The 24,253-nt window shown below is 37.6% G+C and overlaps 1 protein-coding gene across 3 annotated transcripts in view; it reads right to left on the reverse strand.

The window, feature by feature from the left end:
- Positions 1–717: 717 nt before the first annotated feature.
- Positions 718–24,253, reverse strand: part of WAPL (WAPL cohesin release factor) — a 90,870-nt gene continuing 67,334 nt past the window's right edge. For all 3 annotated transcript variants that reach the window (XM_053207646.1, XM_027062469.2, XM_027062468.2), the window contains 11 exons: positions 22,816–23,043; positions 20,781–20,892; positions 19,901–19,998; positions 18,885–18,961; positions 14,476–14,651; positions 13,830–13,945; positions 13,254–13,418; positions 10,425–10,632; positions 7,889–7,977; positions 3,403–3,498; positions 718–3,081 (listed from right to left, as the gene is read on the reverse strand). In XM_053207646.1, the coding sequence (XP_053063621.1) occupies positions 3,016–3,081; positions 3,403–3,498; positions 7,889–7,977; positions 10,425–10,632; positions 13,254–13,418; positions 13,830–13,945; positions 14,476–14,651; positions 18,885–18,961; positions 19,901–19,998; positions 20,781–20,892; positions 22,816–23,043 (1,431 nt within the window). In that variant the 3' untranslated portion in view covers positions 718–3,015. The remainder of the gene's footprint in view (positions 3,082–3,402; positions 3,499–7,888; positions 7,978–10,424; positions 10,633–13,253; positions 13,419–13,829; positions 13,946–14,475; positions 14,652–18,884; positions 18,962–19,900; positions 19,999–20,780; positions 20,893–22,815; positions 23,044–24,253) is intronic.

The raw sequence follows: 24,253 nt of genomic DNA on the forward strand, positions 1-24,253 counted from the left end.
GAATTGTTTGGTGAAAGCTACCATTTACCAAGACCTAGGTTTGAAACAGGGTGCTAATGCTTCATACACACGGTTCCGTTTAGTCTTCACGGTCCTGAGGTCAGGGAGAGCCCCGTTTGTGGCTGAGTAAGCAAGATACAAGTCGTTTGGGAAACTGCTCATACATCAGCACTTATTTTCCAAATGTATGTGTGTGATTTAGGTCTTTCTATATGCATAGCCTGCCCGCTTCCACATGGTTATACATGTTGTGTATGTGTGCAAAAGGGGAGAGTGGATGCGAGCTCACGGGAGAGGCCCCTTCGAATCTAGTTTTGAAAGCAGTGAGGAGAGGTTGACGAATCTACTTGTGCAGGAAACTTTGACATCTAAGAAAACTGAAAAACTAAAAGCAGCTGTAAAACAAATCAACAAAGTCTTGGGTCATATTCAGAGGGGCAAAAAGACTAAGGCAACTTAACAAATGCATCACAGGCCTAACTACATACAAGCAGAAAATCACCATCCCTAAACGAATCCAAGTTAAGAGTTGACATTCGGATGAGTATGAGGAAGGGAGAAGTTATGTAACGTTTAACAAAAACTGGTTAAATTTTTATGTGTATGTTGAAAGGGAAATTCACGTAACACATCATATCTCCCCTTAGTCAGCTATATCAAGTTCATGAGCTTTCTTCCTCCAAAACAGTTCAATAGATTTATGTTAAAGACAACATGTGTATTGAAAGTAGCAATTTTATTTGAGTTAAAATTATTTACAAAAACCCAAAGACATACTTCATGAAACTGGTACAAACTATTTTTTTCCTGCCGTTGGCTTTTGCTCCAAAGATCACAGCTGAGAAATACTGTATAAAATAAAAATAGGATTGGATTCAGAAAAGTACTCTACTGTTCTAATTTCCAATTGGTAGTATTTACAGAAATATTTACAATGGAAAAAAGGTTACTTTAAAACTTTAATTTGCAAGTCAGCCTCAAGTACCCTAAAATGCAGAGTTCTCTGAGGGTTAAAAACACACAAATGCACTGCAGTTGGTGAGGTGATTTCTCCCCCACCACCCCCACCACAATCTGCATCTCTATCAGTGCTTGACAATTAGTTATTATTTAAAAAACAAAACAAAATTAAAAAAAAAAAACTGTTAAACACGGAGGTAAATCAATTCTCAAATGATTACCAGTGTAACAGAAAAATGTAGTTCGCCCTGACTGTTCTCATCCAAACATTTTGGAAGATTCTTTACCATCTGCCACAAGTCAGGTTTTTTAACCAAAAATCTGTTCAATTCCTAAAGCCAATGATTAATATCAATGCATTTTAAAATTATTAAACAAAATATATCTAACTAATTCAATTTTATGGATATCATTTACTGATATACTTTTAAAATAGGTCACTATGCTAGCATTTATACTCAGGGCAAATAAAACCTCGGTCCTTCCCAAGTTACACTGGCATAACTAGAACTATGCTGTTAAGAGGTGATGGGTGGGGGTTGGGTGGGTAGGAGGAAGAAAACAATTTGCCTGGAATCAGTTACTTCCTTATAGATTTCCCAACAATCTGCATTATCAAAAATAGGAAGACAATAGAAGGCAGCCACTGCATTAAAAAACATTACAGCTGGCACTGATACAAGAGCCCCGATTTGTCACTTTATACAAGGAAATAACAAAGTCTAAATGGATAACAATTAGACTTTTAGCTATTTTCCTCAATACACACCAAACTAATATATTTTTATGGCTTCAAGTTTTACAAATCCAATGAAGAAACATGATATAACTACCTGAAAGGTATTTAAAAGTATTAATGAAAGAAATCTCTGGAAAGCCTGTATTCAGGCCCAATCAACAAAAAAAGTTTAACCAGTGGTCTGAACAATAATTAACATAAGAAAGAGTTGCAATGTTGTGAAATTAAATATATAAAATGTGTTTTGTGTGTTCCATGACTGTTTTCAAAACACACTGTTCTATGAACTAAGAATTTGAATGAAAAAAAGGATCTTCTCTGAACCAGCAATTTAAGGCTTTGCGTTTATGCATTTGATCCTGTCACTCTGTAGAAGAATATACACATTATCTGGAAACATGAATTCCACATTGGTGTTTTAGCTTCCTTATATTTATTGTACTGAACATTAGAAAATATATCTAGAGAGCCCTCCCTCAAAACAATGTTTCAAGAGCCTCCTCTAGCATTAAGCGTAAACTACCCTGGGTTGTTTGTCTATTTTGCTTCATCCTTTAACAGGGCACATCATCTTACATAATATTCCCTCAAACTGTTGTTTGTTTTCTTGTGTCTATAGCTATGACTCATTATGGTATGATAATATGGTCATGGTCTCAAAAGTGAAAAACAGCTCAACAACCCAAACCAAATCAAAAATAAAAAAATATACTATTAATCCCTTGTGTCTTTGGATTCCATCTAATTTTAAATATAGACAGTAGTTCAGGGAACAACAACAAAAAAAAATTCACAAAATTATTAAAAGCTTTATTTACGATTGGAATCATTCAACAAAAAAGCAAAAGCAAATGAGCCTGAAAAAGGAACTAAGCTGTTGTCTAGAATGTCCTCAAAACATTCGATACCTCAGTAGCTAAGCTGCCTTTGCACCTGGCTGGCATGACAACAGTGGCTCAACATACACAGCAGTTGCACTAACAGCAGCACAAATTTTCCCCTTAAAACTTGCCCAGAATGAAGCAAGAGAAGAGGGGAGAGTATAAACTCTGCCAAAGTTAAGTGTATTTAAATACTGCATGGAATTGTTAACAGCCTGAACCTTTTCCCTCATTTTTGATAGTTGCAGATTGATGTAGTAACTGTCATTTAGCAAATGCAGAATGCATGACGAAGAAATCAGGTGGCCTTAAAAATCCAAACATGAATGATACTGATGAATGTTCTTGGTATATCTTCAAGGACTTCTTTCATGACTTTTCTTTGTCTAAGAATAGCTCCAGCATTACCGAGCACCTGAAGCAAAGGTAAAGCAGCTAGCAATGTTCCAAGTATTCAATCACTCTAGAGATAGATTTCTGGCCTGTGGTTCCAACAGCACACTGAAGGGAAGGTGGGGAGGGGCAGAAAGGAAGTAACAGTTAATATTTAACCAATTTTATCAAGCATCAAATCAAAGCTTAGAATCTTTGGCTTTACTAAACTGAACACTATGAATCAGAACATATGAAGATTAAATTGTGGCTTTGATAACATAATGCCAATATATTTGGCCATAATAATGAACAATTATCTTAAAAAGAACACATTAAAAGAGAATCCCTTTCGCTTCTAGTCACTATGGCCATACAGCATTTTAATTCCTACTGTTTAATGACAGTATCATATTTAAGACCACACAAGCTGCAAGAGAAGCTACTTACAGTAAGATTCATGAAGCTCAGGAATTTTTTGAGCATCTCTGTCATTATTGAAAAGTCCCCTTCTGGCAGATATTCCCGCACCGTGGTCACATTGATCTGAGGAAACAGATCAAAGAAACATGGGTCAGGCAGCAGAAAACAGGAGTCTGCCCCCCGCACTGGGTTGTTGGTTTTGGCACACACCCTGTTCGAAACTTCCACAAGGTCCTTGAACTCCTTGGTTAATGTGCAATTTCCTTTTCTACCCTCCTAAATCTGCCGGTGTATGTGTCCATTCCCTACTCCATCCCATCCTCAGAAAGGTAAAACTGGGAAAGGCTACAATGAAACACTTGTGTCCTTATTTACTTTTGTAAACGTACAGAGAAAAATGCCTGAGATAACAAAATGCACTGTTGAGGGCGGGGGGCAGGCACGTCAAGAAGACAAGAGGGAAGTTGAAAATGTCCTCAGAAGTGCTTATGAAAAAAAAAAATCCTCATGTTCCTACGTAGGCTAGGAATTAACTAGATCTTTCCAAAGATAATCTATTTTCGTGAGAGAGAGAATGTCAGCAATGCCAAGAAAGGACATTAAGGTGTTTCCCTTCACTGTTAGCAAGAAGCAGCCAAACTATATATATATATAACCAATCTGTTACAAGGAAAATATATAACTTGCTTAAAAAACCTGTTCTATTTCAATATATTTTTGAACTGTTTTAAAGGTTCATAATAAAAGGAAAGGCTCTTTTAAGAAGGTTCACCTATAATAAAAAGCACAAAAGAAAATATGTTGTCCTGAGTTTGGGGCCAGAAGGTGGGGGCTGAACTTCGGATTTTTGTGATGGGGGCAGGGAATGAGATTACATGCTACGCTTTTAAGACATTTGCCAGCAGTCCCCTCTCTCCCTTTGTAAAAAAAATTCCTGTCAGGGTACTTTTGAAATTATAAAGAAACAAAATAATGTATGGATACAGTTTCAGAAAAGATCTAATAAATGTTACTAAAATAACTACGCTAAGTTATCTGCTATCAATTGCCCATAATCTAAGTGAACCACCTCCCCACCGAAAGCCACTGAAAGCCACCGTAAGCCCCCAGCTGTGCATATTTACTCCGGAGTTAATCTTGCACCTAAAACAGATTTTACAAAATGCTTAAAAAATATACTGAAGTGATGAATGTTATAAGGGCAATCATGATGGAAACTATAGAGCTAAATGAAAGCTAATTTAAGAATGTCTTTAAGCAATTTCTAGGAGAGCAGCGTGCTAGCATAGTGGTGGCAAAAGCAGTAGCTATGGTGCTATGAAGACTGCTCAGTAGAAAAGCGATTTCTATGACACAGAATAAATGATTGGATCCAAGGTTTTGAGTGAAAGCCTCAATAATCAAATCCCTTTCCATCAAAACAGAATGCAACATATAGTGGCTGGGGCGTGGGAAGGACAGTCACAGCATTTACTTTTAAACAGAGAGCAGCAAGTACAAAAAGAAAAAAATGAGAGGGGCTCTGTCAGAAGAACGTGCGACTCAATCTCGGGGTCGTGAGTTTAAGCCTCATGTTGGGTTGTAGAGATTACTTAAATAAAAAGAAAAAAATGAGAAATGGCATGGCCTATTTGGGAAATTTAGAAAAGTACCCAAGGGGAAGAACAGATTTGGAAAATGGAGAAGGCAGTTTTAACAAGTTTTACATGAAGGCATAAACAAAGTTATGATTCCCTAAATGACTGGGAGACAAGAAACGTGGTCTTAAGAAAGCTAGCTATGGTGCAGTGTCCAAGATTTCAGGAATGGAGTCAAGAGAGCAGGAAAGACAAAAATGAGTGAGGAGACTATTACAATGCACTAGATACATGGTATGCAATGGAAAATGACCTAAGCTCCTGGGCTTCCGAAGCATGCAGCGCTTTCCTACAGGCAGCTTTTACTATAATATAACCACCTGCTTTCTTGTGTCTCTTTTACTTACACATTCAGCAAACCAATTTCCATTACGTTTTATGTATCAGCTAGCTTTCTGGGGTTAATCATAATAATGCCCCAAGGCAATAAAGACATCCAGGGTTCTATGAATTCACAACACTGCCTACAATTTAAGGACCTTATGACCTCTTTAGAGATAAGAGATACAGACAAATAGAAATTTATACATGAGAAAAATGGCCAAAGGTAAATCATATGTGGTAATACCACAAATTAATTTCTAGACCTGTTATTTAAGAAAGAATATAAATGAAACTAGGGTGTGTGCAAAACAGAATACCTAAAAATTGTTAAATTTAAATAGTATGCCCACTGTTTTTGACAACTGCCTCTTCCTCTTTCCCCTCTGCTTGATAAGCATTTCTCATCTGCCCTTAAAATCTCTGAATTCAAGGGGGCGCCTGGGTGGCGTAGTAGGTTAAGCGTCTGACTTCAGCTCAGGTCATGATCTCAGGGTTGGTGGGTTCCAGTCCCATACTGGGCTCTGTACTGACATCTTAGAGCCTAGAGCCTGCTTTGGATTCTGTCTGCCTCTCTCTGCCTCTGCTCGTGGTTGCGTGCCCTCTCTCTCTCTCTCTCTCTCTCTCTCTCTCAAAAATTAAACATAAAAAAAAACAAAACTTTTTTAAATCTCTGAATTTAAGGAAACAAAGAAAAGGGCTGAGCTGAAAAAATCTTGTAGGCCTCTAGAGCCATGATGAGAACTTTGGTCTTGATCTTGAAAGCCATGTGCCAGGAAGGGCCACAACGGAGCACGCTAGTCTGCATTTAGATCAGAGCTTGACTAGAATATAAATATGGAAGAGATGGACAAGAAAGGATCAGAAAAAACATTTAACACAAAAGAGAAGCAAACTTGGGGCACCGGGGTGGCTCAGTCAGTCAAGCGTCCACCTCTTGATTTTGGCTCAGGTCATGATCTCAGATTTGTGAGATCCACATGGAGCCTAACTTGGGATTCTGTCTCCTCTCTCTCTGCCCCTTCCCCTGCTTGCACATGCTCTAACATTAAAAAAAGAGAGCGAGGGGCGCCTGGGTGGCGCAGTCGGTTAAGCGTCCGACTTCAGCCAGGTCACGATCTCGCGGTCCGTGAGTTCGAGCCCCGCGTCAGGCTCTGGGCTGATGGCTCGGAGCCTGGAGCCTGTTTCCGATTCTGTGTCTCCCTCTCTCTCTGCCCCTCCCCCGCTCATGCTCTGTCTCTCTCTGTCCCAAAAATAAATAAATAAATAACGTTGAAAAAAAAATTAAAAAAAAAAAAGAGAGCGAGAAGCTAACCCAAAATTTCACTATAGAATAGACTTCCATTCTTGCCTCCTGAATGCCCTTGGCTCCTAAGGAAAAGAACTTCCCTTTCATTTTAAAATTTGGCTCTTCACTAGACCTTCCCCTTAAAAAGTCCTCCCAATGACTGTCCCATTAGCCAGAACTGTCTGCCCTCATGCTGACTCAGCCCTACCATCTGGACACTAATACTTCTAGTTAAACCATCACAATCTAAATCTTACATAGTAATCCCATTTTCCCTGCCAGTAAGTAAGTTGTTTGAACAAAAGCCATGTGAGCCAAAGTTGGCCAAGATAAGAGGACGTCTACCTGGTGCAGTGGGTGTGGAGGGATGGGAGGTGGAACTCTGCTCTTAAAAAGAAATATACAGGAGGAAGGCTACCTTCTTCTATTGGACCTTATTTAACTAGAGGAGACTGGTAGCTAGAGCCAGTATGGGGCCAGGAGGAGACCAAGCACAAGACAAAACAACATGCAGAGGGCAGTTGGGTTTAAAGACACATTATCTGAGTCCTTAATAATAGTATCACTGAGACTAGATTTTTTCCTTCCTCTCACTCCCCCAGGCCCCCTGAGACTAAAGCCAGCTCAGCACAGGTTTTATATTATGCTTTTACTTCAACCAAAGCCATTTCAATAAATTCATCCATCCATCAAAAACTTTCTCATTGGGGTGCCTGGGTGGCTTAGTCAATTGAGCATCCGACTTCGGCTCAGGTCATGATCTCATGGCTCGTGAGTTCGAGCCCCGCATTGGGCTCTGTGCTGACAGCTCAGAGCCTGGAGCCTGCTCCATATTCTGGGTCTCCCTCTCTCTCTCTGCCCTCTCCCGCTCATGCTGTCTCTATCTCTCAAAAACAAACATTAAAAAAACAAACAAAAAAACCTTTCTCATTAAATCCGATGTACTCTTATTTTGGAGTAAGAAATAATTAATACCTTTACAAGTTCACCAAATAAGGGTGCCTGGGTGGCTCAGTTGGTTAAGTGCCCAATTCTTGACTTGGGCTCAGGTCATGATCTCATGGTTCATGAGTTTTGAGTCCTACATCCTCTCTCTCCTTCTCCCACTCTCTTTCAAAATAAATAAGCTTTTTTAAAAAAGTCATCAAATATTTGAAAGCTTTAACATGAAGATGAAAATAGAGTAATACATAAGTAAATTAGGTAATGGTATGAAGTTGTCACAATGGAATCTTTTCAAGACACATAATACTGAACCATTACTTACTGGACTCTCCTGGCAGAGACACCCGAGAAGCAGCGCTGTGTACGAGGCCACAATGCAATCTTCCATGTGTTTGCCAGCATGCTGAAGGGCTAAGAATGTTTAAACAAAAAACTGTAACAGTATATCAAAACAAACAAGAAACCACCCCACAAAACCACCAATTCTGTTATCTTTTCTTCAGAACTGCTTAAACATCGATAAATGCCACTAGAAAAATGGGATATCCACACAAATTAACAAAAAATAACTCAAATAGAAGAGGGACCTTAATATAAGCATGAAAACCATAAAACTCTTAGACAAAAATACAGGACTAAATCTTTATGACCTTGGGTTAGGAAATGGCTTCTTAGCCACCACACCAAATCCACAAGTGACAAAATTAGATAAACCAAACTTCGTCAAACTCAAAACTTCTGCATTTCAAAAGACACCATCAAGAAAGTGAAAAGACAACATAGATAGGTAAATGAGCAATAAGCAGGTGAAAACATGCTCAACACCATTTATTCAACAGGGAACTGCAAATCAAGTAACATATACCTTCACACCCACTAGGATGGCTAAAATGAAAAAGACAAATAACTATTTGTAAGGATTTGGAGAAACTAGAACCCTTGTTATGTGGCTGGCAGGGATGTAAAATGAGGCAGTCACTTTGGAAAACAGTTTGATAGTTCCCTAAAATGCTAAACATTGAGTTAACAAATAATCCAGCACCTTCCACTCTTAGGTATATACCCAAGAGAACTGAAAATATATGTTCACACAAAAACTTGTATGTGAATGTGATGTCATGGCAGCATTATTCATAAGAGCCACAGGTGGACCCAACCTGAATGTCCATCAATTGAAGACTAAAGTGTGGTACATACCAACAATGGAATATTATTTGGCCATAAAAAGGAACTTATGTACTGGTAACATGTTATAACATGAAAAACATTGAAAATATTGGGCTAAGTGAAAGAAGCCAGTCACAAAGGGCTACTGTTATTATTCCATTTACAGGAAATGTCCAGAATAGGCAAATCCAGAGACAGAATTAGTGGTTGCCACTGGCCAGGGAGGGGAGAACAGAGAGTGGTGGCTGCTAAATGGGCATAGGGTTTCTTTTGGGGATGATGACATGTTCTGAAATTAGGCTGTGGTAATGGTTGCACCTTGTGAATACAGTGAAAACTACTCCAAAGTTTCCTTTAAAAGGCTGAATTTTATCTTGTTTGTGGGCTGAACTATTACCCCACCCCCTGAATATGCTGAGCTCCTAACCCCCAGTGCCTCAGGGTAGGAGGTGGATAGGGTGTTTAATTAAACAGGAAGTTAGTTTAAATGAGGTCACTGGGGTGGGTCCTCATCTGTCTGTTATCCTCATAAGAGGAAATGAGAACAAAGATACATTGAGTGAAGACCATGTAAAAAGACAGGGAGAAGATGGCCATCTACAATCCAAGGAGAGATCAGCTCTGAGACCAATCCTGACACCTTGATCTTGGACCTACAGCCCCCAGAAGTGGGACAGAATCAACTTCTGTTGTTTAAGCTGCTCGTCTACAGTTACAGCAGGTCCTCACAGGCTAACACTTATGCCAATAAAGCTATTATTTAAAAAGAATGCTACACAACCAAAAATATTATCCCAAAGGAAACATGAACACTGAGAAAACGGAACAGCTGAGGCGCCTGGGTGGCTCAGTTGGTTAAGCGACCAACTTCGGCTCAGGTTATGATCTCGCAATTCAGGAGTTCAAGCCCCGTGGTGGGCACTGTGCTGATGGCTCAGAGCCTGGAGCCTGCTTCAGATTCTGGTCTCCCTCTCTCCACCCCTCCCTGCTCATGCTCTGTCTCTCTCTCTCTCTCTCTCAAAAATAAACATTAAATTTTAAAAAATTTAGAGAATGGGACAGCAATTTTTTACAATATTAGAACTAATGGCATTAGTGGAACCGTGGACATAAGAGAAAGACTAGGCTCAGAAAAAGACATTTGCTGGGGCTTGCCTCCTAGCTTGGTAAAGCTAACCATATTATTTAATTTCATAACCAGAGTGACATGAAGTTACAAATGGCTATTTTGCAGTATGCGCATAAAAAGTAAACCCAGTATCAGCTGCTGACAACAGTGGATAATAAATGTAATGACTCCATCAGTTTATTCCTTACAGTGCTTGCAAGCTAATACCATTTGAGAACTGTTACTGTAATTTTGATAACAGATCTCACTTTATAAAGTGAGACCCATAAAAAAAATCTCAAAACTGTAAAAACCTTTAGGAGTCCCAATGTTCAACCACTCTCTTTTCACTGAGTAAAGCCCAGCCTGGGAAAGGCAGACCTTTCGTACACTGCACACGTGCCTTCCTCACCACTAGGAAACCAGCAAAGAAGAATTCCTGTGAGCACTGAAATATGAAAGCTTGTCTGCACTGAACTAGAGAAGCCAAACAATCATAGCAAGATTATGACAACACACGAATTAAAAAGGTGTTAAGAGGGAAACATTTTCAATTTGAATACACGACTTAAAATAAATGTACCTTTATTGAGGTCAAGTTCTTCATCGTCCTCCTCCTTCTTCTGTTTCTCTTCTGTACCATCGGTCTTTTCAGTTGATACCCACTGTATTTCTCCACTTGTTTCTTGCCACTCTCCACTCTTATCATGCTGAGTGGTGGGAGCATCTTTGATCAATTCATCTGTTTTACTTTCTGCCAACTGAGCTGCTCGTTCTCGCTCAAGGAACAGCTGATAAAATTTTTTTTTGAAGATCATTAAAAGAACACCAACCAACATGTATGTACCCAAATATAAGATCTGTTTGCTTTCAAAATCACTAACCCTAAGAAGCATGCTGTCTGGTTAAAAAGGGTAAGTTACGATAAAAGGCTTTGTTCTACATCCACCTGAAGGCAAAAAAGGAAGTATAAATGCTATTGGGATTCAATCAAGTAAATTAAATGTATCTACTAATGTTATAGGCATTCTGTTTGTAAGAATGCAAATCTCAACATGTGCCCTTAAATTGGATAATGACAGGATATTTCAAGCAAAAATACAAACTTGATTTAAAAAAAAAAATTATTTTTAAGCCTGAGCAGATGGGATAAAATTAAGAAAGAACACTAAATAAAATTATATAACATTAACACACACACACACGCGTGCACACACCTATATAATATTAGGGAAAAGCAACATGGCTTCTTTAAAAGAAATCTAAAGAGATAAACAAGCACCAGTAAAAATAAAAAGCAAAAGGTCTCAGAGAAAACACTCAGAACTGGATCAATCTCAACTAATATTATTAACAATGAAAATGTAATTGTCAGTGGAAGTACACAGGGAGAACTCTTAAGTCAAAAGGGAACGTACTGAATTCCTTGCCTTCATGTACTTTATTTTCCTTGTGCTGGGCTAGTGCTGAATGTACAGAAAGTATTTACTGATAGAATCTGGGGAAAACTCCAAGTTACTAAAAACAACTACCTGAAAATCAAATGCCAAGTAAATCTCAAAAAGTTGCTGAGTATACAGAAGAATGGTATAGAAACTTTTAATACCCTTAAGAAAATAAAATTTGAGTTTTATACAAAAGCCGTATTTCTTAAAATTGGTTCAAGAATCTCTAGGAGTCCCCAAAATCCCTTTAGAAAATCTGTGAGGTCAAAAATCACATTCATAACAATAAGAGGTCAACTCACTTCTTTCTTTCTCTCATGAATGTACAGTGTTTTCCAGAATCTACATACCATGTGATTATGTTAGTGCTTTGATGGCTAAGGGAACGAAGGCCTCTGTTTTATAATTTTCTGCTTTGATTTCAAATTCAGTAAATATCAATAGATCAAACACACAAACAAAAAATTCTTTTTATAATTTTTTTTTTAATGCTTATTTTTATTTTTGAGAGAGCGAGTGAGCGAGAGAGAGCGAGAGCATGAGCAGGGAAAGGGCAGAAAGAGAGGGAGACACAGAATCTGAAGCAGGCTCCAGGCTCCAAGCTATCAGCACAGAGCCTGATGCAAGGCTCGACCATGAACCGTGAGATCATGACCTGAGCTGAAGTCGGACCCTTAACCAACTAAGCCACCGGGGCACCCCAAACCAAAAATTCTTTTTAAGTACCCAATAATTTTTAAGAGTATAAAAGAACCCCTGGGATCAAAATATTTGATAAGAGAATGAGGGGTCATAGTTATGACTCAGGAAAAGATCAAGTTGTTGTGGACTGATTACCTTCTTTAAAAAGGTAGTTTCAGGGGTGCCTGGGTGGCTCAGCTGGTTAAGCACTGACTTTGGCTCAGGTCATGATCTCACACTTCGTGAGTTCAAGCCCCATGTTGGGGCTCTGTGCTGACAGCTCAGAGCCTGAAGCCTGCTTTGGATCCTGTGTCTCCCTCTCTCTGCCCCTCCCCTGCCTGCACTCTGTCTCTGTATTTCAAAAGTAAAATAAACATTAAAAGAAAAAAAAAAAGGTATTTTCAAAAAGGCCAAAAGGATTAACAGGATAGTAAAAGTTTTGGAAACAATGAAAAGGATAGTTCATTATCAATTCTGAACATGCAAATTGTCATTTAAGGAAAGAAAAAGGTAGTTAGGAACCTAACCTGTTAGACCGGAAAAGAAAAACTACAGTGCCCACTATTGTTCAAGAAACACAGCCATGCAGTTTTTTGGGAGAAGCATAAATTGAGGACAGGGAGTGTGTTTGGTGACCGGGATCCACTGAATTGAGGACATCAATTTTTATTTATTTATTTTTAAGTTTACTTATTTAATCTCTTCACACAATGTGGGGTTCAAACTCCCAACTCCACGATCATGCTCCTCCAACTGAGCCAGCCAGATGCCCCACAGGGACATTAATTTTTAAATATAGTTATTCTTAACACAATTCCTAAGCCAGGAAATTACTCCACAGACATACTCTGAAAAGTGTGCACCCCACCCCCGCTTCCAAAAACAGGAAAGGTATGGCCCAATATTTAGAAACACAAAAGTCCGAGACACGGATCACACGAAGAAGTAAATGCTAGAGGACTTGAACTGGATGGGATCAGGGCTAGAAACGGATTCTGGACCTGCAATCTTTTGATAAAACAAATACGCCTTGTTTCTGCTTTTCACTAACAATGCCTAAGGAGTGACTATTATAGTTAAACTGTCAGTGGAGTGCAGTAAGGAAGGGTATACATTCTAACCCAGTGTACCTTTCAGTGAACTGGCGAGGGTGAGCTAGATAGAGACACCCATACACACCCACAAAAGAAAAGGGGAGGGAGAGAGGCGGGAAAGGTGCAAATGATGAAGAAGTTGGACAATGCAACAAACTGAAGGTGTTAGCTTGTTTTGAAGTTGTTGCTTACCTGCACTAAAGCCTGAACGGCATGAATTTGTCCAGCTGTCCTTAAACTATCATCTCCTTCTCCACTACAGAGGGAAGAATCAAAAGAACATGATGTTTCCATGTTGACAAGACAGTGCCGATTCCGAGCACTATACTCCACTAGATTTATCAGTAGACCTAAGCCCTACAAAAATTAAAACATGCATATTACCACAGGTGAGAATCAAAAGCAAATCAACACAGTATACGTAACTTTTATTGGCAGCTAGAAACCTGTGTTCTGCCATCCACTAAATGGTTAAAAACCAGTGTGAAAGACAATGATCTTCACAATGATTGCACTGCTTTTTAAAAATCACAACCTTTAGGTTATTTTTTTTTTTTTTAACTTTTAGATTGTTTTCATACTTAATACTTTTTTTATTTTTGCACAGAACCCTTCCTGGCTCTCTTTTGTATAATATGAGGTGTGTTCACAAGTAATCCACTGAAACCCTCAATATATTGAACAGCTGGTTCTTAAACCCAAAACTAAGATGAAGTTTTTATTTTAATAGATTAAATACTAATTTCTGAAATAGTCACTCCAACTCACCAGCACTCGGATATCAAATCTCTGCTCCTGAGGTAGGTACTTTGGAACCTGAAGCACACAGTTCATTGCTGTGCCAATCAAGCCATCCTGTTCTCCCGTTTTGGTGCTGCCCCACTCTGAAAGAGTTAGGAATGTTAGGAATATGAAAATTGTTATGGATTCTTCTCTAGGACACTACCAACCAATATTCATTAACACTGATATAAAAAGTTAGAAATACATAACTATTTCTTTATTAAAATATATTTTTGACCATACTATTTCCAAACCAAGCTCCCAGGCTGACCCTAAAAATACTGGGGTGCCTGAATGGCTCAGTAAAGCATCAAACTCTTGATTTCAGCCCATGTCATGATCTCACAGTTTGGCAGTTTGAAGTTCCATGATGATAGAGTACAGCCTGCTTGGGATTCTCGCTCTCTCCCTCTCTCTCTGCCCCCCTCCCCTGCTCCCACACATGCTCATTCTCAAAAGTAAACTTAAAAAAAAAAAACCAAAAAAACCTACAAGTAGTTAAATCTATACATGAGTGAGTTACATGATGGCAATTAAAAAATCACTACATCGAGGAAATAAGGGGAATAACTTGTTTTTACATGTAATATACAATCTTTCAATGAGAATACATGTAGAAAATATAACTTACCATTGTCATTAGTTAAATTGAGCAATACCCCAATGATGGCCCTCATACAGTCTTCCACTGCTTTGCCCACATGGTTGGTTACATTCTGGTGAGGCAGAGGCTTACTGTCAGGTAAGCATATACTGTTCTCAGCACGGTTATACTGCTGAATCAATCCTTCACAATGTTGTAATGCTCTTAAGAGAAAACAAAATGTAGACTATTATGCTAAACAAAATTAGTTATACTAAGAATTTCTATTTACTTGGACCTTAATGTTTTAAATGTCATAAATGCTGCCAAATTAATCTCTTTCTATTATAGAGGTATAATGTATTAACTATTTAATCATATACCAAGTAGGTCTAATATCACACTAAGTGCTAAATTTTATTTTGAGAAAACTCGATAATTTAAATTTTTCTAAGTTAAAACTATAAACTCAGTGGAGAAGCTTACATCTGTACTACTTACAGTTGTCCCCACTTTACCAATCTCTCCAAAACAGACCTACCACAATCCCTCCCTAAACAAGATAATTTAAGAACTACACTTCTGAATTTCATTTAGATGATTTTCATTTAGGATGCAAACTCTGAGCAGGTAAAGAATATTATTTGTGTTAATAATGCATAATAAATAACCTTGTATAGATGATATTAAATACTTCATAAACATTAGAGTACATCATATTTTTTTAACATGAGGTCATTTAACTGACATGTCTCCTGGCAGCCATAAGGGTTATCAGTTACATCCCAAGGATTTTCAAGATGCTACCCAAAATAACAAGGAAATATAATCTTTAAGTGAGCCTAGTATTGCTGAAGACTGTCTTTAAATCACCAAGTCCATTAGTTCAAAAAAGTATATGCTCTCTCACTTGATTATATATACACCACACAAAACTCCTAAAGAAAACTGTACTGTAACTCATCCTTCTCTAGCCTCTCCTGTTAAAACACATTATATTATTAGGAAGGTGTTCCTCATGTCTAATCTAAAATAATTTGTTGCTCGGGCTTGTGGATGGCTCACTCAGTTAAGCATCCAACTTCAGCTCAGGTCACGATCTCGCAATTTGTGGGTTCAAGCCCCAAGTCAGACTCTGTGCTGATAGCTTCAGATCCTGTGTATCCTTCTCTCTCTGCCTCTTCCCTGCTCACACACACTCTCTCTCAAAAATGAACAAACGTAACATAAAGTTAAAATAAAATGAAATAAAATGAAATGAAATAAAAAATAAAATAAAATAAAAATAATAAAATAAAATAAAATAAAATAAAAATAATAAAATAAAATAAAATAAAATAAAATAAAATAAAATAAAATAAAATAAAATTTGTTGTTTCAATGTTTGAGGATGTGAGCCAGAACTAACTGTGCTATTATTGTTAACTGCCTTCAGTAGTACTGAGCTAAAACATGGTTTTGGTTTTGATTGGTAAATGAGGGGAAAACATCAGAGGTATATCATTTTATCTTTCAATATGCTATACCTGCATTTATCAGGGTCCTACTGAAAAGTTTAAAAGTCAGAGGAGTGTTACTTCACAAACATCCAATTCTGACCCCTACGGCTACTTCTTCTAAGATTTTTGACAGAAAATTCCTAATCACAATGAAAGAGATGAAAACTGTCATATTAAATACCTCCTGAAAGACACCGTGTGTACAGGGGTCATGAAATATACAAGACGTTTTTAAAGGAAGAAACTGATTTAACCTGCAGGAATACTCTTTGGTAAGGGAGAATAAAACATAATAACAACTAGAACACAAGCCTTAAAGGTACTAAATGTGATACAAAATCTACAAATGTAAGGCCAAAAAATAAGACCCAGGGGAAACCTACAGATCTACTGGAAACTAAAGACTACCAGAAATTTGAATACTGACTGGATGTATGATAACATTAAGTCAATAATTTATAGGGTATGAAAACAGTATTGGGGTTACACCACTCACTCATTCATTCATTCATTCATTCATTCGTTCGTTCGTTTAGAATTTTGGGGCCAGTGCCTGGGTGGCTTAGTGGGGTAAGTGTCTGACTTTGGCTCAGGTCGTGATCTTGCAGTTCCTGAGTTTAAGCCCTGCATCGGGCTCTGTGTTATCAGCCCAGACTGCCAGATGATTTTAACTAAGAAATTAACTTTAAAAAATTTTAAGTAATATTTACACCCAACGTGGGGCTCAAACTCACAACCCTGAGATCAACAGTCGCAAGCTCCACTGACTGACCCAGCCACGCACCCCTGTGGTTACATCTTTTAAAGAGTCCTCTTTTAAGAGACTTTATATACTCAGGTATTTAATGGATTAATGAAATCTGTAATTTGCTTCAAAATAATTAATACAGAAGAATTATCAACAGGGTTACAAATGGAAACAAGACGGGCCATGGTTGATGATTATCCAAGCTTAATGGTACATACATCAAGATTTATCATACTACTGGGGCGCCTGGATGGTTCAGTCTGTTAAGTGTCCGATTCGTGATCTCAGCTCAAGTCATGATTTCAGTTTTTGTGAGTTCGAGCCCTGCCTGGGCTCTGTGCTGACAGCGCAGAGCCTGCTTAAGATTCTCCCTCTTTCTCGGCCCCTCCCCGGCTCGCACTCTCTCTCAAAATAAGTAAATAAACTTAAAAAAAAAAAAAAAAAAGGATTTATCATACTACTTTGTCTATTTTTGTCTGTGTTTGAAATGCAGTAAAATAAGGATTAAAAACACATGAACTCGAGTCAGGCTACAGTGGGCTTTTGATTTCATTCCAAGGACTATGAACACACATCCAAGGCCAATAATGAACCAGAGATTTGGGCCATTTGCAACTATGTGGATGGAACTAGAGGGTATTACGCTAAGTGAAATTAGAGAAAGACAAATATCCTATGACTTGACTCATATGAGAACTTTAAGATACAAAACAGATGAACATAAGGGAAGGGAAGCAAAAGTAATATAAAAACAGGGAGGGGGACAAAACATAAGAGACTCTTAAATATGGAGAACAAACAGGGTTGCTGGAGGAGTTGTGGGAGGGGGGATGGGCTAAATGGGTAAGGAGCACTAAGGAATCTACTCCTGAAATCATTGTTGTACTATATGCTAACTTGGATGGAAATTAAGAAATAAATAAATCATTAAAAAAAAAAAAAGGAACCAGAGATTTGGCATTGGGGATTATATTTACAAAGCAGAGATTTGGGAAAGTTAAGCCCCTGTGGTATTGGGCTGGACAGGCTGAAGGCGAGATATCAAGAACTAGGATGGAGATTAGGAAGAGGCTGTTGTACTAAACTTGAACCAAGGCTGGAAACATAACTGGAAATTTTATGTGAACTGAGGTGATAGCATTAACCTAATGTCATGCAAGTTGGGCAGAGAGAGTACAATAGAGAGAGCTACATATAGATCTGGAAAAACACATATAAAGGACAGGAGAGGGTTAGAAAAGGTCATTTACAATAAAAATAAGGACTAATACTTAGTTTTTACCATATCTAAGAATTATTTATGCATACACATATATATTAACATCGTAATATATACATTGTATACAATAAGACATTTAAAGACAAGAAAGACATTTAAAAATCATTTAAAATATTTTAATATTTTACAAATATACCATTTAAAACATTTTTGAAAATGTTATATATAACATATATTAGCATATATACAAATTATCTTTAGTAACAACAACCTTAGGTAGGTAGATACAATTATTACCCCCTTCTAAAGCACTTGTAGCAAGTAAATGACTTGCCCAAGGTCACAGGGCTAAAGTTATGAAGCTGGGATCCATACTCAGTCTTTCTGGCTCCATAATCTGCACTCCTAACTTTTGTACTACACTGTACTACCTCTTGTTCACAGAACTTGACAAAAGTGTTTTATGAAGGAAGGTGATACAATCATACTTCCTTTATGGTCAACTCAAATGCCTTTTTTTTTTATATACACTTTATTTTTTGAGAGACAGAGAAGAGACAGAGTGCAAGCAGGGGAGGGGCAGAGAGGGAGACAGAATCCAAAGCAGGCTCAAGGTTCCAAGCTATCAGCACAGAGCCCAACAGAGGGCTCAAACCCATGAATGCGAGATTATGACCTGAGCTGAAGTTGGATGCTCAACTGACTGAGCCACCCAGGCATCCCCTTTTTAAAATGTTTTTAATGTTTGCTTATTTTTGAGAAAGACAGAAACAGAGTGCGAGTGGGGGAGGGGCAGAGAGAGGGAGACACAGAATCCAAGGCAGGCTTCCAGGCTCTGAGATGACAGCGCAGAGCCCGATGTGGGGCTCAAACTCATGAACTGTGAGATCATGATCTGAGCCGAAGTCGGAAGCTTAACCAACTGAGCCACCCAGGCGCCCCTCAACTCAAATGCTTTGAATAAACTGCATGATATTTCAAAAAAACTTACTTAGCTGAAGAAACAATGAGCTGTGAATCTTTATATGCTATCAAGTAGCTTTGATTCTCTGGGTTATGTACTGTTACCTAAAAGGGAAAAATATGAAATAATTGTGGCAATACACAGCTTTTATTCATTTACATACAACATACGATCCCTTGTACAGTAAAGACAAAGATAGGGAAGAATCAGCCCTTGTCATCTAAGGAAATAACCAACATGTTCCATATTTAGAATAGAGCTATTCCTCTGTTATAAAATTAAAGCATTTTTACAACTGTTTGCTCATAAGTAACATTCTGAACTACACATTCACTGTAATGAATTACCAATCACTCTCAATGTCAGAAAAGAGCAGTCTCTAACTTATAAACTATTAAAGTCCCTAAATGGATTAATTTAGAATAAAAAAATGCTACCTGTTTAATGTAATGCACCTGAAGCATTCTAAAAGAGCAGGAAAAATTTCAATTTTGTCTACACCAAGAACTTTTAATTCTATATTATCCTGAAATGCACTGCCAGCATAAATTATAACCTACACCGAACTAGGTTTAATCATTCATAAAAGCCAAAGAACAAATATACTTATGGCATACACAGTTCAACAGTAGTATTCTTCAAAGTCAAATATTATTAAGAGCTGTGATTACGATCTGGCTCAAATAGCTAAATCAAGAAAATCCTTATTGATTAAAAAAACAAAACAAAAACCTGACAGCTCTTAATTACCATTTTCCACAAACAATATATTTAAGCAGAATTCCACATTAAGGAAAGAACAAGGACATTTTATAATAAAAACAAACTTAACCTGCAAGGTTTCCTAAAGAGTGACAATATGCATTCTTAAACCAAACTGGTTATTTAGCTTGTTCATTAACACTGGCTGCTCAACGAATGCATTATAATTTCAGTTTGGATTAGCAAAGTAAACTTTTGGGATACTTCATAAAAAATATCTGACGGTCTCTCACCCACTCAGTCACAATTTTCTCAACATAGTTGTCCATACTTATACTCACACTTTCTAAAACTCGTAAACATCTCTCTGCTCCCCATAATGAGGCTACTAGTTTCTCTTCATCTTCATCACTACTTAAATGATCCACACATTCTTTCACTAGGAGAAACAAAATGGATACAAAATTAGTATGTCTCATCACCTCAATATTTATCTCCTTAACTAACATTAAACGCCATCTGCACCCACGAACATGCCAGAACCTCTCTGAATATAATTTATTCTGAGTTTTATAGAACACTGAAATGTTGAAATATAGGAAACTCTTATTGTTGCTCTTTTATTTCCATAACTCCCCAATATCAGAGTGCTAATGGCTTTTCCTTTAAAAGTCAGAGATTTGCAAGATGCTGCTAAAAGAACAGATCTTGGGGCACCTGGGTAATCAGTAAGTTGAGCATCCAATTCTTGATTTTGGATCAGGTCAGGATCTCACGGTTTGTGAGATCAAGCCCCACGAGCAGAGTCTGCTTAGGATTCTCTCTCTCCTTGCTCTCTGCTCCCCCCCTCCCCCCCGCCCCGGTTACATTCACATGTTCCCTCCCTCTCTCTCTCAAATAAACATTAAAAAAAATAAAATAACAGGGATGCCTGGGTAGCTCAGTTGGTTAAGCATCCAACTCTTGATTTCGGCTTAGGTCATCATCTCACGGTTTATCCCTTTGTGGGATCGAGCCCCGTGTTGGGAGCCTACTTGGGATTCTCTCTCCTCCCTCTCTCTCTCAAAGTAAACAAACATTTAAATATATATATATCTTAAAAAAAAATAAAAGTAAAATATGTTTAAATTGATGTCATTATTTTTTTGAAGTATGTAAATAGATTATTTTCTTCAGGCTTTAAGTAACATTAAAAATGTTATATACATGTGTATGTCATACCTTTATCTACAATATGATCCAGACCACCCAAAAGCCGGAGTTCTTCTTTAAACCAGTCTCCTGCTCGTTTAGAAGTAAGGGACAGCAAGGTCTCCATAGCTAAATGCCCAGTCTAAAAATCAGAGGCATCATTAATGAATATTGAATCTTGGTGAGATTTCTGAGGCAACACTTCTACAGATTGTTTTACTTTAGAAAAGTTCACTGCATGCTACCAGCCCATAGTATTTTTTGTAACAGTAAGTGCTTTCATAAGTAAAACTGAACTAATTTTTATCAGGCTAGTCTAAGTTGAAGAAACACTTTAAACCACTGGCTTGTTTTTACAGAGAAAACCCCTTATTAAAAGTAGTCTATCTAGGAGCAGCTGGGTGGCTCAGTCCATTAAGCATCCAACTTGTGGTTTCAGCTCAGGTCATAATTCTGCAGTTCATGGGTTTGAGCAGCCCTGAATCAGGTTCCGCACTGACAGCATGGAGACTGCTTGGGATTCTCGGTCTCCCCCTTTCTTCCCCTCCCCTGCTGGAGATCTCTCTCTCTCTCAAAACAAATAAATAAGCTTAAAAGAAAGAAGTCTATCGACCCCTGGCTGGCTCAGGGCACAGAACATGTGGCTTTCGATCTTAGGGTTGTGGGTTAGAGCCCCACATCAGGCACGGAGCTCACTTAAAAAAAAAAAAAAGTCTATCATTTGTCAATTCAATAAAATAAATGCTGATACTGTTCTTTCTATAGAACAGAGGCACAAAGATAGAAAAATAGGACTGTTGAATCAAAGTGCCTATGTATTAACTGTAATACACTATATTGGAACAATTTACCACAAAGGTTGTAACATTTAACTCTAGGAACAAAGTGTAGGTGTTATCAGTACACCTTGCTTTTGAATCCTCAAAAGCACTAGCTATCACTTTAAATTTTTGCCAAAGGATAAAAAATGATATCTTATTGCTTTGAATTTTTCGAACTATAGTAAACTTGTACATTTTTTCCACATATTTATAAGCTAACTGTATTTCTTCTACTCTGAGTCCCTGTCAGTAATTCTTTATTTTCCTTGCAAAGCTGCTTGGGATTTTTTGCTTGTTTTGTTTTTAAATTCTGTATATTTTCTTATCTCTTCTGAATAAAAATCCTGTTACTTTTAGGGTTTCAGATTCACTAGTCTTGAACTTGACATGCAGTGTTAGCAGCCTGGATACACGATATGTCTATCGTGACAAAATTATATGTAAATAATGATTGAAGACCATCACTACAGTAAGCCCAGAATAGTAAAGTCACGACAGTAAAGTAAGTGGTATTTACAACCGGACCAGAGTTTTTCTTTCTCTTCATTTGCCTTTAATTATTCATTTTCTTTCTTATTATGTTTCTTTTTAAAAGCATACATTTTCAAAATGACAAGGCCAATTATCTTCTACTGACCTAGTAACCTGTGGGGATACTACTGATTCTACAAGTAAAGCAGCCAAAGGAAAGGAGAACTAGAATCAACCAGAAGCAACACAGTCATCTTAAACTTCGGGAGTTGTGTTGAGCCTAAGGGTTACTGGCCATGACCCCAATTGCTGCTGGCAGGAAACTTCTTTCAGAGCCTTGAGCTCTTGAGGAGTTAACCAGACACCTTGAGATACTCTGGAATATGTGAATGCTCATTTAAACGGCCCCTGAAAATCCTCTGGATCTTTATTCCTGAAACCTACAGAGAATAAGAATTCAAATTCCTAACAGTCTAAATATAGTTAATACACTAAAAAAATAAACAAAATAAACAAAAAACAAACAAACAAAAAAAACCAAGCAAAAGGACAGACAGAACACAACAGAAAATTTACTGGCAAAAAATCTAAATATAGATGGGCTAGTTTAGGCAGGGAACAGAATCATGCTCAGAGCTAAGCCTTAGAAGAACTTGCCCAATTGTTGACCAGGAGATTAAATGATCTGTCCAAAGTCACACACCTGCTGTGACTAATTTAAAACTTTCTGAAAGTAATTTTCATTTTATAATGGACGGAAGGAAGAAACCTACCGTTATATTTTCTAGATCAAGATGCTTGTTGTGGACAGTTTCACAGAGTCTTCGAATTTTTTCTTTGATTTTGTTCATGTCTTTTTCATTCAGTAGCTTAGCTGAAGAAGCATCTTGTTCCAGTTCCAGAAGTCGAATCATTAGATCTAGGCTAGCTCTATCAAGATCCATGTTCAAACGATCTCTACTCAATATGTACATGAGGGCTGCTGTACAAAGGGACAGATTCTTCAACAGACAAAAATAAAAGTTAATGTACACAACTGGTGACGATTTCATTTATGAGACTGTTTTGAGATTTGTTGGCAGTCTTAAAAATGTTATATTCAGTGCAAACTGCCCCTAAGGGGCGTACTCTAGGAAAATATGAATTAAATGAATAAAGGTCTGTTACTTAAAATTTTCCTTTCTATCAGTACTTAAAATTTTCCTTTCTATCAGTGCTCCCTATATGCATGCTCCCAAACTAGAAAAATGTTAAGTGGAATTACATATTTTCTTAGCTATTCTGTGTTAAGAGTTTATAAAACATTTTTTCCAGCTACACACACACACACACCTCTGTTTTTATACAATAGTTCACTTTAGGATATTATAGTTGATAAAGTTGAATTTCAATTTTAAATCAACAGCATGTTTTAAAATCTGTACAACTTAGGTATTTTTTTTTCTATAAAATAAACACAGCTGAGTTTGTGTCAATACTATAAAGTTAAGATGCTCAAATAAACATATTTAGACTCATTTCTTTAAAATAAATCAAGCAGGAGGTGCCTGGCTGGCTGGCTGGCTGAGTCAGTAAGTGTCTGATGCTGGGCTTAGGTCATGATCTTGCAGTTTATGGGTTCAAGCCCCACATCGGGCTCTGTGCTAAAAGCTCAAAGTCTGGAGTGTGCTTCAGTTTCTGTGTCTCCCTCTCTCTCTCACCCTCCTCCACTCGCACTCTGTCTCTCTCTCTCAAAGGTGAATAAACATTAAAAAAAAATGTTTTCACATTAATATAATGTGCTCTCAAAATCACTGAAATCAGGCAGTTATTAGCATACTCTGCTTATAATAGATACTAAAAGCCAGAGTACTGAGGTAATATATTTTAGGTAACCATTAATATTAACAAAATGGTCTATGTTGGGATAGTCTAACATTTGGAGTATTTTGTACTTACACTTATTTCATATGTACAGAAACATAATTATCTAAAGATTGAAACTCTAAATCTCCCAAAGTAGAAAAATTTTTGACTAGGTGACTAATTAAATGCTTACAGAGCAAATTATTTTTAGAAATTAGGATGTCACAGTATAGGCCTTGGGAAATCCACTGCCCCCAAGAGCACACACTAATGCCTTGGTTCTCTCCTAACTGTGTAACAAAGCAAATTAATTCTTAGTTCTTTTCTCTTCCTCTCATTGTTCTGTATCTGCTACAACTTGGCAAT

The sequence above is a fragment of the Acinonyx jubatus genome, chromosome D2 (assembly GCF_027475565.1).
Source record: "Acinonyx jubatus isolate Ajub_Pintada_27869175 chromosome D2, VMU_Ajub_asm_v1.0, whole genome shotgun sequence".
Lineage (NCBI taxonomy): Eukaryota > Metazoa > Chordata > Mammalia > Carnivora > Felidae > Acinonyx > Acinonyx jubatus.